Source organism: Barbus barbus (genome assembly GCF_936440315.1).
Source record: "Barbus barbus genome assembly, chromosome: 29".
In the NCBI taxonomy this organism is placed as follows: Eukaryota; Metazoa; Chordata; class Actinopteri; order Cypriniformes; family Cyprinidae; genus Barbus; species Barbus barbus.
Genome location: NC_136757.1, coordinates 18,388,624 through 18,403,422, shown reverse-complemented (window position 1 = coordinate 18,403,422; position 14,799 = coordinate 18,388,624). Strand labels below are relative to the sequence as shown.

Here is a 14,799-nt window from a genome sequence, read left to right as displayed (position 1 = left end):
TTGGGTTCGTACCTCGTGTTCACGTGTTCTTCGCATTTAAAGAGGAAATATGTAACCTTTTTGGTTTTAAAATACACCGTTTCCTGTCTGCATAACTTCTTAACTCTTTTTGACTGCTCTGTAGAATAACATATAAAATGCAATTTGATATTGCATTAGTTCATAGAGAGAGAGAGAGAGATTTAGGTTCATTATTAAACAGTAACATGTAACAACCTCATTTTTATATGGTGAAATGTAATTATTTTGACTGTTTGAGATTTATTAAAATTAACCATTGGTCTTCCATTGGCATACATTTAGATCAAGGCAACCACAGTTAAAAGCGGCTCCAGGATTTTTTTTGTTGAGGGTGCCAAGGGGGGCTTAACAGTTCAGAAGTGGTGCTAAAAATCTAATTAAATTGAGAGAAAGTAATGAACACCTAACTTTAGCTATCAGTTTTTTTAAATTAAGCAGCTTCGAAAAAGGCATATTTAACTTTTTTCCTGTGTTCTCATATGCCACTGTTATTAGTAATATAACTTCTATGCCAACTACCAAATATGACATTTACAAAGTAATATCATTTATGAATGAATATAGAAAAAAGGAAATTTGGGATTTTTATTTTTTATTGTTTTGTTTATTTATTTAAGTTATCTTTATATATATATATATATTTTTTTTCTGACCATCAAGTGTCAGTCACTCAATGCCAACTGTAAGGAAAACATGGTAAATTCTAACCATTTAAAATAGATTGTGCCGACAATTCATAAAACTATTTCCACACGGCACACATTGCTGGTGATAATCTCCCCGTGCTGATTTGCATCATATCGTGTAGATGATAGCCAGAGATATTGTCAAAAGCATAAAAAATTGGCAATATTAAGAGGATTTAGCATTTCCAATTAATGTAGGCCTGTTGCATTCTTCTTATTATTATGCCTATTATTATTATTAGATTACTTTCATTATTAAATTACATGAAATTATTGGCCCCCCAAAAATTCATAGCGCTTGGTTTCATTTACACCAAGTGCAAATAGCTATAGATTCTATTTGCACTGTTAAAATAGCAATATTTTCTGCTATTTATACCACTTATTGCAAATAGTGGCAATTATCTGCACCTCTGTATTGTAGCAGGACAGTACACAATAATATCGTATTGAGTGCAAATTATAGTTTTAATTCAAATTATGAAATGGATGCCATCTTATTGGGACAATAAAGCCCTCCCTACATCTACCCTTACCCTACCCGATACTTTTATTTTCAACTTTTAGATTATTTCCTTCATTTTTATTGTAAATAAATTCCATTTCCGATGCGTTATGAGATTTGAAAAGGTAGAAAAAAAGTTCAGCAAAAGGCGGGATCGAACTCGGGTCGATCGCGTCAAAATGCATGCGCCTTACCATCTAGATTCTACACCACTAAAACTGATACAAAATGAGCGTCTTTTTTTATATTTTTGACTAACCCAATCACGCGCTGGTGGGTGGAGTTAATGTAAATAGCCTTTGCCAACATAGACACTCCGAATAAGGCAGGCCACTCCTCATTTAATTTTTTTTTTTTTTTTGAACAGGTCTATTAATTTATACAATGAATTATAGGCCTATAATTATTATTATTAACACTGCAGTCATCAATGAAAATTCATACCGTTTTCAGCATGTGTTAGATTCGTCTCTCGTTGTCTCACAGAGAATATGCGCCGTTAAGCGTTCCCCTAAGTTTTTTGTATTTGTATGAAAAACAGTGTCCTAAATACATTTACTATAAATGCACAAATGCTAATAGACAAATTAGAGTTTTTTTGCATCTGAACTCTTAATATTATTGATGCTATAATATTGAACTAATGCTGCATTTTTTATACATGTTATTTAATATTGTATCTTATTGTGTATAATTAATTCATATAATTTTTTTATATATATATTTTTTTAGCGTTATGAACACATTGTTTGTTACTTTACCTGCTTCTTTATTGTTTTTAATCAAGTTACAGGATCAACTCAAGATGGTAGACACAAAAGAAGAGAACCAGCCACTTCCAGCCACTGAGCAAAACACAAAATTCATCTGGTCACCAAAGGGGATGATTTTAGCTCTTGAAATTGTAAGTCTACACAGAGTTAGAAATGTAGCTAATCAAGATTCATACTGATTTAAAATTAATAATGTACTAATCTGATTGGCTTAAAGTAGTATTAAACATAATACTTTTATTTGATACATTTATTACAAGCTGTAGGTGATTCATTTTGAACAATTGTGTGTGTGTGTGTGTGTGTGTCAGAGAAATGCATATGTGTATACAGTACTTTTTTAAATAAGTTTTTCACTGTCTGTTTTAATAGGCTCTGTGTGCCATTGTGACTATTTGTAAAGCAGTTTCCTTTGAATGCTTCCTTTGGGGCTGCATTATAGAGCTGGTCTGGGCCATTCTCATATTCATCATTTATGCCATCGACCTACATACCTACCCGCACATGTCACTGATGTATTTCAAATTGCTGGTAAAAATATTTGTGCACTCGATATAGGATTACACACACAATTTTTTTTTTGACCAATTACTTGCCCACCATATTGTAAGTGTAGCTTACTCAGTATATTTTATTCTCAACCTCTTCCTTTAAATTTTTTTTTTACTTAAAAATAAATTTTAAAAAGGTCATACGTTCTCCTTCATATTGTAGGACTTATTCAGAACAATCACAGGATCGCTCCTCCTTCTTGTTACTTCTCTTATCTGTTTTAGCTGGGGATGGCAAAGTTCCGGGGAAATTGCTGGTTCGGTGAGTAAGTTAGCAAAGACTACATTTGTGGCTGAAAGGATAATCTTAAAAGACAAGTTATCAGTTACTCCTTATGTACTTTTTAGTGATTATAAGATGTGGTATGTATACGAATGATTAATTTTTTTATTTTCTGTTTTGCATTTTATGACCCTTGTGCTTTCACTATTGTATCTTTCACACTTTTTTCATGCTTGCTCTTTCTTTAAGATTTTCGGTTTGCTGGCAGCAGCAGTGCTTGGATATGATGCCTTTGGCATAATCAAATACATAAAAAATCGGAAACCTCAGAGGGCGACTGTTAGTAAGTAGCACCAACATACCTAAATAATCACTCTAAAGTTATATGCAACGTTTTTAAGTATCCTTTCCAAATGTTAGAAACCCTTCAATAAAGAAAACATCTTAGAACTTGGATGTTTGTTTCACAAATACACAGAAGTACAGGTCCAAAGACATCACAATTTCATCTTTCTGTGCAGAGTTTTGGCCAGGCTTTAATGATACAACAGTTCAACTAATTGTATTACGTCCTGTTTTCCTTCCCAGATGCTGTTGTGCTCCAAAATGTGGTTTACTGAATACAACAGGAACTCATATGGCTTTCACATACTGTATGTTTACAGTTGATCATGTGTATATTTGTGTCATGTCTTGTTAACATCTAAAAATCTAGAAACAAATGACACATTTTCAAATATACTTCATGTTCTGACATTAAAGAGAGCAATTATTAGCCTGTTGCCTTTTGAATAGTTTCTTTGGAGATCAATAATACACAGTAATATACAAACCTCATAAACTAAAAAAAATTAAGTGAAAACTTGTTGTGTAAGCACACACACAAACACACACACGCACACCATGATCATATAGGGGGGGTGGCATATTAGTTACACTGAGGTTCAAGAGCGACTTGAGTTATGCACAAATACTTAGACCCCCAGCTCGCAGCTACAGAGTGAAATTAGACCAAATCTGCTGGAACATCACGGACTTGGCAACACAGCAGCAGAGAATGACAACGGGAAATCTTAAATGCGTCATTCACTGTTACTGTTATATGTTGTGCAATTGGTGTGTGTGATTAATTTCGTCTCTACAAAAGCATCGTGATTGCATCCCATCCGAGCGATTTATTCAACAGCTTCTTTTCAGGTATTTTATGCATTAAAAAATATCACAGGTTACGATTAGTTAAAAAAAAAAAAATAGTAGGCTATATTTTGTTTTATACATTGGTTAAGTGTATATTTAGTTAGTTTTATGTATAGTATAGTTTTATGCTTAAGTTAGTTGTAAAGTTTGTGGCAAACCCGAGAACACACTCAAAAGGTAGCCTATTGGGTTCGTACCTCGTGTTCACGTGTTCTTCGCATTTAAAGAGGAAATATGTAACCTTTTTGGTTTTAAAATACACCGTTTCCTGTCTGCATAACTTCTTAACTCTTTTTGACTGCTCTGTAGAATAACATATAAAATGCAATTTGATATTGCATTAGTTCATAGAGAGAGAGAGAGAGATTTAGGTTCATTATCAAACAGTAACATGTAACAACCTCATTTTTATATGGTGAAATGTAATTATTTTGACTGTTTGAGGTTTAAAAAATTTATTAAGAACCAGCTTTCACAAAACCATATATAATGGTACAAACACAAAAATGGTTTCGAAAAGTTGTATTCCCAAAATGCAGTCTCTCTCTAATTTAAAAAGCCCTACAATAAAAAAATGGTAAAGACAGACATCCAATTCATATAAAAATATGCACAATAACAAAGTAAGACATTTAATATACTTAACCCTAAAATCTCTAAGTAAAAATGAATAAAATATATATATTTAAAAGATTCATGATAGGCAAGTGTATTAAAAAAACAAAAAACAAATACAAAACAGCAGCACCACAGACTGGGAAGATTGATTTTCAACACTAATCATACCATAGATGTTGGCAAGAAAAGAGTCTCCTGAGAAAGATACTATATAATAGTATCTGTGAGTAAAGACTGTCTGCACATTATAAAGTGCACTTGAATTACTAGTCACCTCTGTACTGTGTGGGGACTGCAAACTGGTCTCCTCTGGGATGGGCCGGTTCTGTTGTGTGTTGTTCTGCCATTTGCTGCGTTGCAGCTAAATTGTCCTCAGCTATCCTAGTAGACCCAGATGGTCCAGTGCAGTTTTGGATGCTATCTCTGAGCTCAGACAGCTGGTGAGAATGGTTAACAAGGGTGCTATTTACATGAGACAGATACCCATCAGAGTGTCTCTCCAGCTCTCCTCGAATTCTTTCTAGGTCGTCAGCCAGGTGTGCCAGGCCTCCACACTGACCCTCCACTCGAGCAACACGACCCCCGACTTCAGTCACCTCCTTCTGGACAACCAGAGCAGTGGAACGGCAACCCTGGAGCTCTCCAGCCACTCTGCGCCGCAGATCCTGGAGTTCCCCTTTCAGACGGGTTAACTTTCGTTCCCCAGTACCCAACATAGATGCCTGTCGTCCCACCAGCTGAACCACACCCTTCACCTGCTGCGCAAGCCTTTCTTCTCTTTCTTGCCAGGTGAAGTTGGTTTGGCCGACCTCTCTGATCACAGAGCCGAGAGACTCTTCCAAGCCACAGAGAGACCTGTTAACAGAGTTCACGCTAACTTTCAGTAGGGTCACTTCACCCTGAAGACCTGCCTCCTCCTGTTTCTCTGCCAACGTTATAAGAAGATTATGTAGAGTGGCATTAAGGTTGTTCAATCTTTCTACTTGTAAATCAAGTTTCCCATTCATTTGCTTGTGGTTGTCCTCACTTGCCTCATCCTCAGTTCCCAAAGGAGCGACATATCCTGTAAGAATAAGCTGTGGAACACAAGATGACGTGCACATGACCTCTATGGATTTGAGTTGTTTCTGTAAACGGTCCAAATCGTCCTCAACTCTTCTTCTGAGCAATTCTACTTCTGTCTCCAGTGTGGGCACAGCCTGACCCTCAAGTAAAGTTGGTGCTGTGACATTACCTAGCTCCTCCACTGCAGCCAAAAGATGACTTTCAAGAGCCTTAAGCTTCCCCTCCAATTGCACCTCCAGGTTGCTTGGCCCTCTTTTGTTAATACTTGCTTCCTCTTGATTTAATGCAATGTTCATCTTGGATTCCACATAGCCCAGTCGGCCCTCCAACATGCCCTCTATATGGTCCTTGTGTCCACCAAGTTCGGAACGTAAATGAATTTGGGACTCATTCAAACCACCCACTGACTGCTCGACATGAATTATCCTTTCAGTTAGACCTGAAATGGCAATGCAGCAACCCTCTTCAGGCTCCAGATCTCGAAGCTGAGCCTGCAGTTTTTGGAGTTCTGTCCTCAATCCTACGGCCCTTATGTCTAGGACTTGCTCAATTTGCTTTTGTCCATCCAAACGTTCCTCCTTGCACTGGACACGCACCTCTTCCATATGACCCTCGCATCGCTCCTCAGCACTCTCCACACGCTTTTCAAAGCCATCTAAGATGGCCACCCGAGCTTCACTCATTTTGGACTCCACCATTGTCTCCAGGGCCTTTTGAAAGTGAGTTTGTGTAAGGTTCACTGACCCATTTGACAGTCTTTGAAGGGTGTTGTTGTGACCCATTACTGCTCCTCTCAACTCTTCAAGCTCAGATGCCTTTGCCACAAGCTCTGCTCGTAGCTCTGAAACCTTTTCAGCCAAATCGACCAAGTTTGGGAACTGCCCCATCACATCTGAACCCTCAATATCCGGTGCACCTCCAGGCAGATCTCCGAAACCTACAGAAGCGTCCCTGGACAGGGAAGGAGCGGCGATAGGGCTGGGTCCGGCAGAAATGAGTGCAGTCAACATTCGGTTGGCGTCTTCACGGAGGGAAGCACGCAAGCTGTCCTCCAGGCCTGTCACTGTACCACGGAGAGTCTCTAGACCAAGAGAGAGTCGCTGCACATCCTCTTCTATCCTATCCAACCGCTCATCTTCATCATTATCTGTGAATGCATTATATTTAATTAGTTAGTCTGAACACACTTGTAGCTTTATTTTCTACAAAGAAATGATGACTCTAATAAACTGTATATACTAGAGTGTGTTAACTGTAAAATATAGCTCATTTACCTTGGTTTGTTTCACTGCCACCAGAGGGCGCCTGTGCATTGGGAACAGGCTCTGTCTCACTATGTTCTGGTATGGGACTGTAGTGATCTGGCTGTGGATTCTGGTAGTCTGTGATTGGCTCATTCTCTTCTGGGATTAAATCATGGCCAAGGTCTTGAGGCTTTGGCATCAGTTCAGGATAATCTGGAGAAGGTTCAGCTAAGGTATCTCGGGAAGAGGGACCAGTAATAGGGCCTGGGTATTCATTCATGGTATTAGGTGGTGTTTGAGGTTGATTCCAGGGGTTTCCATTGAAGCTGAGATGGGGAAATTGGCCTTTAAATGAATGCACTGGACCCTCTTGTGGGGGACTGGGACCTTTAAATGAAGGCATAGGCCTGGGACCCTTCTGTGCAGGCATAGGCCCTTTAAAAGAAGGCAAAGGGCCCTTCTGTGCAGGCATGGGCCCTTTAAAAGAAGGCATAGGACCCTTCTGTGCAGGCATGGGCCCTTTAAAAGGAGGCATAGGACCCTTCTGCATTGGCATATGTCTTTTAAAAGAAGGCATAGGACCCTTGTGCGTTGGCTTGAGCCCTTTAAAAGAAGGCATAGGACCCTTTTGCGATGACATGGGCCCTTTAAAACGAGGCATAGGACCCTTCTGTGCAGGCAGGGGTCCTTTGAATAGGGGCCTTGCTTTCATTCCATACACCGCAGTACAACCAACACCTGCATATCCAGGACAGCATTTCCACTCCAGCTCTGTCAGAGTCTTATATGCAACTTTATACATGGGTTTGTAGTACATGCGATACCTGTAAGAACAGACAGGGTGTCAAAATGAGCTAAATCTAACAAATGCATTTTTTATACAAATATATATTTATATACAAATGTATGATAGTTAAACAGTTATTAATATCTTACTTTATAGTTGGGCATTTCTGACCCCAAGCACACTTGTTGTACTCTGGCTTCATGAAGGGAGCCGCTCCATCCTGAATAGTGAACGAGACAGTCTTCTCCACAACATATGCACAGTGGTTCCTGAAGAGATACAATTATACAGTATAACTCTCAATAATTAAAGTTGTCAAAAGCAAGAAAAACAAATATTCCCTCTCTCTCAACACTGAAAGAATCCGCTATTTGCTGTGCTGTACTCAGTATGCTATGTTACCTAAATAAATGTTACCTAAACCTACCTTTATATATTAACATTATCCAACCAGTAGTTAATACAAACTAACAATCAACAGAATTTTAACATTTATTTATTTTGGTCAACATTTATTTGTACATATATTTTAACAATAAAATTACATGCACTAGCATTGTTTTATAGTTCTACTAACAATTACAGAATATCTAATCACATTAAGCAAAATTAATAAATTCTATATAAATTATCATTCGTTGTTGGTGATGATACCGAATGCATTTACTGATGTTAATGTAAAGATCTCATTGTAAACATTTGTATTCTTTATGAATTCACCAAATTTGAGGAGATTTATGATAACACCTCAATGTAAACCAAACATATTGCACCCAACAGTAATACCAAACTGGAAAATATTAACTCAACAAGTATTTAGTGTCTACAGGAAAAGTTGGACAGGTGGTCTTGTGTCATATTTTCTTAACTACGATCTTAAACAGCATCTCACATGATGTTGGAATGGAAGATTCCATTCTATTGCTTCCCAGATGTGTCTGAAATCATTTAGTAACATCCAACAGCTATTTCACCACCTGTGCCATCAATTAAGAGAATGAATATTTCGCTCATGGATACTCACTTATGCCTGGCTGTCGGTTTTGCTGAGTTGTACTGTGGAAGGGGTCCAGAGTAGAGGCTGTATTGGTTTGGTGCAGGTTGAAATGCTGCCACAGTCAGAAAAGAACTCCAAAAAAGGAGAAAACTGTGGAAATTTATCTTCAATAACATGATGTTTGTATATTATCAATGCTGGGGAAAAACTAAGAAACTACAGAGGGAAATCCTTCTATTCCACCAGAACAGCAGCTAAAAAATTCTTCACCAAAAATTGAGCATAGACCTAAAAATTGACAGATGCCTTGTGTTATGTAAATACTAGCTAGAGTTACATTTGTCCATGTTGGTCTTAGTTAATACTAAAATAAACTCAGTGTCTAAAAAGGACACTATTTGCTTCAGTTGTGGTGGTGACGCTGAGATTCCTGCAGACTGTGGGACTGAGAGTTCTGGTCACCTCATAAAACACCGGACCACCTCATTTACATAGATCCACCTACTATGTAACCTAACACAATTTACACAAAGGTGCTATTTTTGAGACCTGATCCACACATTACAACAGTGAAGTTCAGGGGTTTGACTGAAAGATGGATAAATAATAGTAATAATTGTGAGTACGAATTAAATAATTCCAAAACAAATCATGGTCAATTAATAGTAATTATCATCTACTGATATCAGTTTAAAAGTGAGATCTTGCCTTCTGAAATGACCAGGTGTATGTCTGGTGTCATGATGATACATTTGATTGCGCTGATAATCTAGTTAATCTAGCAATGTGCCATAAAAACCCTTGTTCTGATGTAAAGTGTCTGATTATTGGCCATTTTCTGAACACTAAATGATACAGGAGCATATGGCTTTGCACATAATCTAAAAAAGCATATGGACTCACTAGCTGCAGGCTGCTGGCACATGCTCTCACACACAAACACAGACACAGCCATATGGAACAAATACAGTTTTACTCAGATAAACACTGAGAGCCTGACTGTAAATACTAACGATTACTTGGCAATAGCAAAATAGCTAATGAAAAATATACAATGTGAAAGAGAATATTTCCTGTTGACCATGCTTGTCCCATAGAGGATTAATTGAAAAGCTGAACAAACGAACAATCATTGAAGTAACCGCTCCTTTCTCTTTATTGCTTTGACATCCGTCCACAGTACTTGTATCCATGGTCGAGGTCTGTGGTGGTGTTGCAAACTTTGAATAGGTCTAGGGATAAAGTGAGAATTCCAAACACTCTTTACTACTCATAGACCTTAATTGTGCACAGCCCCAAAAAAGTCACCTATAACACACCACCAGCAAACACACACAGTACCTCAAACCTCCCCTCTAAAAAACCACAACGGCAAAACACACCATTCCTTTGTTTGGTTGCAGTGGCTAATTAGCCAACAATGTTTACTCTGTTTCCAAGGGCTGTGTTGCTCTAATGTGGAGGGTCAGGAATCTGTATAAACAGGCTCACATTTTCACCTTTCCATATTTGCAAAAGCTCTGCTGGTGTAGTCATGCAGGTCTGAAATAAAAAAAAATCTGTAAATCACTGTTTGTATGACTTGAAAACTGAAAAGAAAATTAATTAAACGTGTTTCTTCAATTTTGGACAGTTCTGACTGATTGATTAAAATGAAGTTTGGAAGTGATATTACATTAATTTCTTCTTTATGAACAGTATTTATTTATTTATTTATTTATTTATTTATGTATTTACATACTCAAAAAGGATTTGATGATGATGATAATGATGCTTGGTCAGTTAACTCAATTAAATGAGACAATGCATTCATTCTTGTACATTTTGTGACATTTAATTTAATTGTGTGTAATCCCCTAAACTTTCTAAAACAAAAGTTAACTTATTGCTGTTGTGTTGGGATTGCATTAATTATTTTTGTTGGCATTAACAGAAACAGGGCTGGGCATTTCTAGTTCACAGCATGCTTTGCATGGTACTGGATAGGGAGATTAAATGTTTAAATGAAGTCTTATTTAATGTATTATTTTGCAAAATTATAAAATTTTCAAAAAGTCTGTAAGATTCAAAGTCTAGGTCTGGGAGAAGTTACTTAGACCGTTATTAATTTGATGTTAATATAAAAAAAATAATTTTAAGGTAAACAAACACCAGTTAAAAATTCAGCCATGCTCATATCATTCCACACTCTCTTTTTTTTCATCTCAAATAAATATTTCATGTCCATGTCATTAACAAAGCAAAGACCTTGAGGATGATTCAAACCTCTGTTTCACGTTGGTGTCCTGATCTTGGTTTATTATGTGTGTCTGACTGCTCATTATCCTTTAAAAATGTACAACTTTGTAAGTGAGTTAAAAGACCCCATGGGATAGCTCTGGCTTGTTTCAAATGGCTTTTTAAAGAAATGACTCCCGAATGTTAAGTATGTTTGTCTGTGTGACACCACCCTCATATTATTCACCAACTGTTTGACAAAACATGCACAGTATGTTGTTGGCAATGGCTTTCACTACCACACCGGGCACACATACACCATTCTTCACAACCACCTCCACCCAGGAAGTCCACAGGACATGACATCACAATGAACGAGCACTTCAGGCCTCAAACTCTCATAATGCTGTTCTGTATTCAATAGAGGGCAGAACCCGCATTCATCAGATGTAATGATGTGTTACACCTCAAGCAGGGTGGAGCCCTTTTTCATTTCAATCACAATTTGCACCTTGTAGAAGCTAAAATAGTGAATGATTTAAAGAGCGCAAAACATGGTAAATAGGCTATGGGGTGTGTGCAGGGTCAAATGTTCATTTTAAGGGGACTGAAACCATGAGTAAAAGTTTTAGTAGGGCCTTTGACATGGATTAAGATATATTATTTCTCTTTAACTCTCTAGCATTTTTTCCGTTGTCTTTGTCTGTTAAAAAAAATTAGCACCAACCATCCACATTCAACTCCTAGAGGTGAAATCAGTCAAGTCAACTGTGTGTTTGTCTACTCAAGACTGTTATGTTTGGTGTGAAGTGTGGCTGATGCCTGGCACCTTTCCACCACACTGAAACTTACAGAAACAAGACTGAGAATGTTTGTTCTCTGTCCAGAACCAAGAGTGACCATCCGTTTCTTCTCTTTTCACCAAAAACTGCAAGACAAATATATAGAACTCAGCACAGAGCTTGGAGTAAAACTTTCTTGGATTCGCTATCATCTCAACATCTCATCAAAAGATTAAAGTTTAGAGATATTATATCAAAGGTTTACAGATATGATACTGAAATAAATCATAAGCCTGTAGGCTACTCAACGACAGAATTTCTCAAATACAGCAATTCAGAAAGATATCTCAGCACAACAGAGAAGCAAAACAGAGAATACTTTAGTAGAGAGGGCTAATTTGCCCTCAGATTCTATCAGCGATGCTACTTCACTTTCATAACATCACTACTTGGGTCATAGAGGGGACAATAGTCTGCCCTTCCTCCCCACCCCCCACAAAATATAAATTCAGTATTCGATGATATGCTGTCACTATTATCATTTTAACTGATGACAGAAGGATAAGTGCTGTTCATGGCCATCACTTGAACTCTCAGGGCCCAGGACAAGCCTTTATAGATGGAACCCCATTGCCCAATAAGTAGACTACTACGCACAATCACACAAACATAACATTTCAAGTTTCCCACTGTTTTAGTCAGTTATCTTTATTAAATACACTTCAAATGTGTGTATTTCACACGACTAACATTTATTAATTTAGAAGACGATTTCTATTTAAAGCAAATAATCTGTGTCAATGTACTGTATAAGGTATAGGCCTACTGATGGTAAATTCAGGTTTGCCCACATATGATTAATTGCATTTTTGTTCATTTTGAAAGTATTTTTTGAGAGTCTTATTTAAGCTGATAGGCCTATGCTTTGGAATTTTAACTGAAAGGTGTTTTAAAGTAGTGCCTGTGTATGGACAGCAAACAACACACTGATGTCTGAAAGTGCCTGAATGGTTTGAGCACTGAACAGTATTCCTTAAAGTTTTTGAATGTTTAACTCCTTTCTTCTGACCCGGATGTTGACCGATAACGACGTTAGCTGTATTACCTGCACTTAAAAAGAGCCCCCTGTCTCATTTTTTCTATTTTTAAACTTTTCAAATCTGAGTCCTTCGCTCCAAGATGTCACTGGATAGAAAAATATCCACCGGCTGAACACTTAAAGAATCTCAGGACATGCAGCTGGTTATTCCGTGGGTACTGTTTACTTTATTAATGCATATTCCGATGTAGGCCTGATACTCACAGGATGACTGTTTTTGCAAACTAGTAGCAAACTTTCAAACTGCTGCTCAGAACCCGTACATAGAACAGAGTTTAGGCGAGGGTCTTGTTGAAGAGTTGCTGAGAGAATTGAGGTGAAATGCCTCCCTCTAGTGTTTATAGTGCAAGAAGAAAATATCTAAGGTTTTCAAATCGTTTTATAAACATTAGTGGAGGATATAATACAGGCAGTCGTGCATAATTCTAGTCAATAAAGCTAACAATAATGATTTTAAATTATTTTCCGAATTTTGATGAAATATTTGAAGGATCACATAAATGCATCCCCTTAATGTGCATGTTGCAGTACACAGACTGTTGTAACCTTTCTGGTTATTTCGGATCGAACCACACAGACACCAGATTGAACTTCTTCTTCCATCCTTTATCTCCGCATTCTGCGTAATAACGTTGATGACGTCACATCAATACACAACATCCCCCCTTTACTTGAATATGAACTTACCCCAACTAAACAAGTTATCGTTCACATTTTCTTACAACTTAAGACAGTTAAGAACATTCAAAGTACATGTAACACTGTACATCTTAATAGAACATCAGCACTGCTTTCTGAACAGGTGCACCACACCACAACATAATCTTAAACTCTTAATTAGATTTTTACTTGTTTTCCTTCTCACATAATCTAGCCTTTATCAGTCACTCAACAACATAGTCTCTAAACCTTTCAGGAAATCTGATTAGTCTCTGGGGTCTGCAAAGTTTAGGAATCTGCTCCTCTCTCTGAAATGTTTCACAGTTCTCTTTGCCTTCCTCTGAACTTTCCTTTTGCTCTTTATCACAACTCGGCTCTCGAGCACATATCATTTCACCATCCAATGTTGGTGTTTCCGCAGACAGAAACTTCTTGACAAATGTCGTATTCCGTGTATACTTTGCTCCAGTGGGTGACTGAACGACAACGCTGTTACCTTCTCTGCGTACAACCTTGTGAGGAGTGCTATGAAATGTTGTTGTGAATTTGTCTGTTTTATCTTGTCTCACAAGCACTTGATCTCCAACCTCTATGTCTGATGTCTTAGCACCTCGTCTGTGGTCTGTGTATATCTTGGCCTTTCCTTTCTGCTCTGCGTCTTTGTCTCGAGCTTCAAGGTCACTGTGTGGAGTTGTAATGTCTGGTAACTTTCCTCTGATCTTCCTCTGAAAAAGAAGCTCTGCTGGGCTTTTGCCCGTTGTGGCATGTTGTATGGACCTGTAGACAGTCACATATTTGCGTAGCTCTTTTTTCCAATCCTGGCCCTCAGTTTGGGCAATCCGTACTCGTTTCATCAGTGATGCATTTTGTCTTTCCACTTCTCCATTTGCTTGCGCCCATTTTGGAGTTGTTTTGATATGGTGTATTCCGTTCTCCTGACAAAAAGCCTGAAATACACTGGACTGGAATTGTGGGCCACAATCTGACCTGATTGTTAAAGGAAGTCCGTGCCGACTGAAAATATCTTCCAAACGGTCGATCACTTTTTCCGCCGTTGTTGACTTGAGGATTGCATATTCATAGTACCTGCTGTAATAGTCAACGACAACCAGAATCGAATGTCCATCCGGTAAAGGACCAAGTAAATCTGTGGCTAAGTTTTGCCATGGCCCTTCAGGCATCACTGTGGGCGACAGTGGTTCAGCAACATCTGGTCTCGCTACCAACTGACAACCGTGACATGTCCTCACAAGTCTTTCTGCAGCCCTGTCCATTCCGGGCCACCAAACCTTTGTTCTCAGGTGTTGTTTTGTTCCTACCACACCAAGATGACCCTCATGTGCCAACTGTAATGCTCTTCCTCGCAGCGACTGT

The 14,799-nt window shown here is 38.1% G+C and overlaps 1 protein-coding gene across 2 annotated transcripts; it reads right to left on the bottom strand.

Annotated features, from left to right (window-relative positions):
• Positions 1–3,280: 3,280 nt before the first annotated feature.
• LOC306849238 (EMILIN-3-like) lies at positions 3,281–9,109 on the bottom strand. 2 transcript variants are annotated; one of them, XM_079384132.1, is made up of 5 exons: positions 8,695–9,109; positions 7,820–7,939; positions 7,354–7,707; positions 6,914–7,263; positions 3,281–6,786 (listed from the first exon to the last, which is right to left on the bottom strand). In XM_079384132.1, the coding sequence occupies exons 1-5, from the start codon at positions 8,841–8,843 to the stop codon at positions 4,841–4,843; spliced, it is 2,919 nt and encodes a 972-aa protein (XP_079240258.1). In that variant the 5' UTR covers positions 8,844–9,109; the 3' UTR covers positions 3,281–4,840. The 2 variants fall into 2 exon arrangements, with proteins under 2 accessions (XP_079240258.1, XP_079240257.1); XM_079384131.1 differs by having other exon boundaries at positions 6,914–7,707; positions 8,695–9,108.
• Between the last annotated feature and the right edge of the window lie 5,690 nt (positions 9,110–14,799).

Bases quoted from the DNA above. Each gene is read 5' to 3' on its own strand.
- LOC306849238 (XM_079384131.1), bottom strand. From the start codon at position 8,843: ATGTTATTGAAGATAAATTTCCACAGTTTTCTCCTTTTTTGGAGTTCT. The intron at 7,940-8,694 runs GTGAGTATCCAT...GTATCTCTTCAG, and splicing joins AAACCGACAGCCAGGCATAA to GAACCACTGTGCATATGTTG. The intron at 6,787-6,913 runs GTAAATGAGCTA...ATGCATTCACAG, and splicing joins TGGCAGTGAAACAAACCAAG to ATAATGATGAAGATGAGCGG.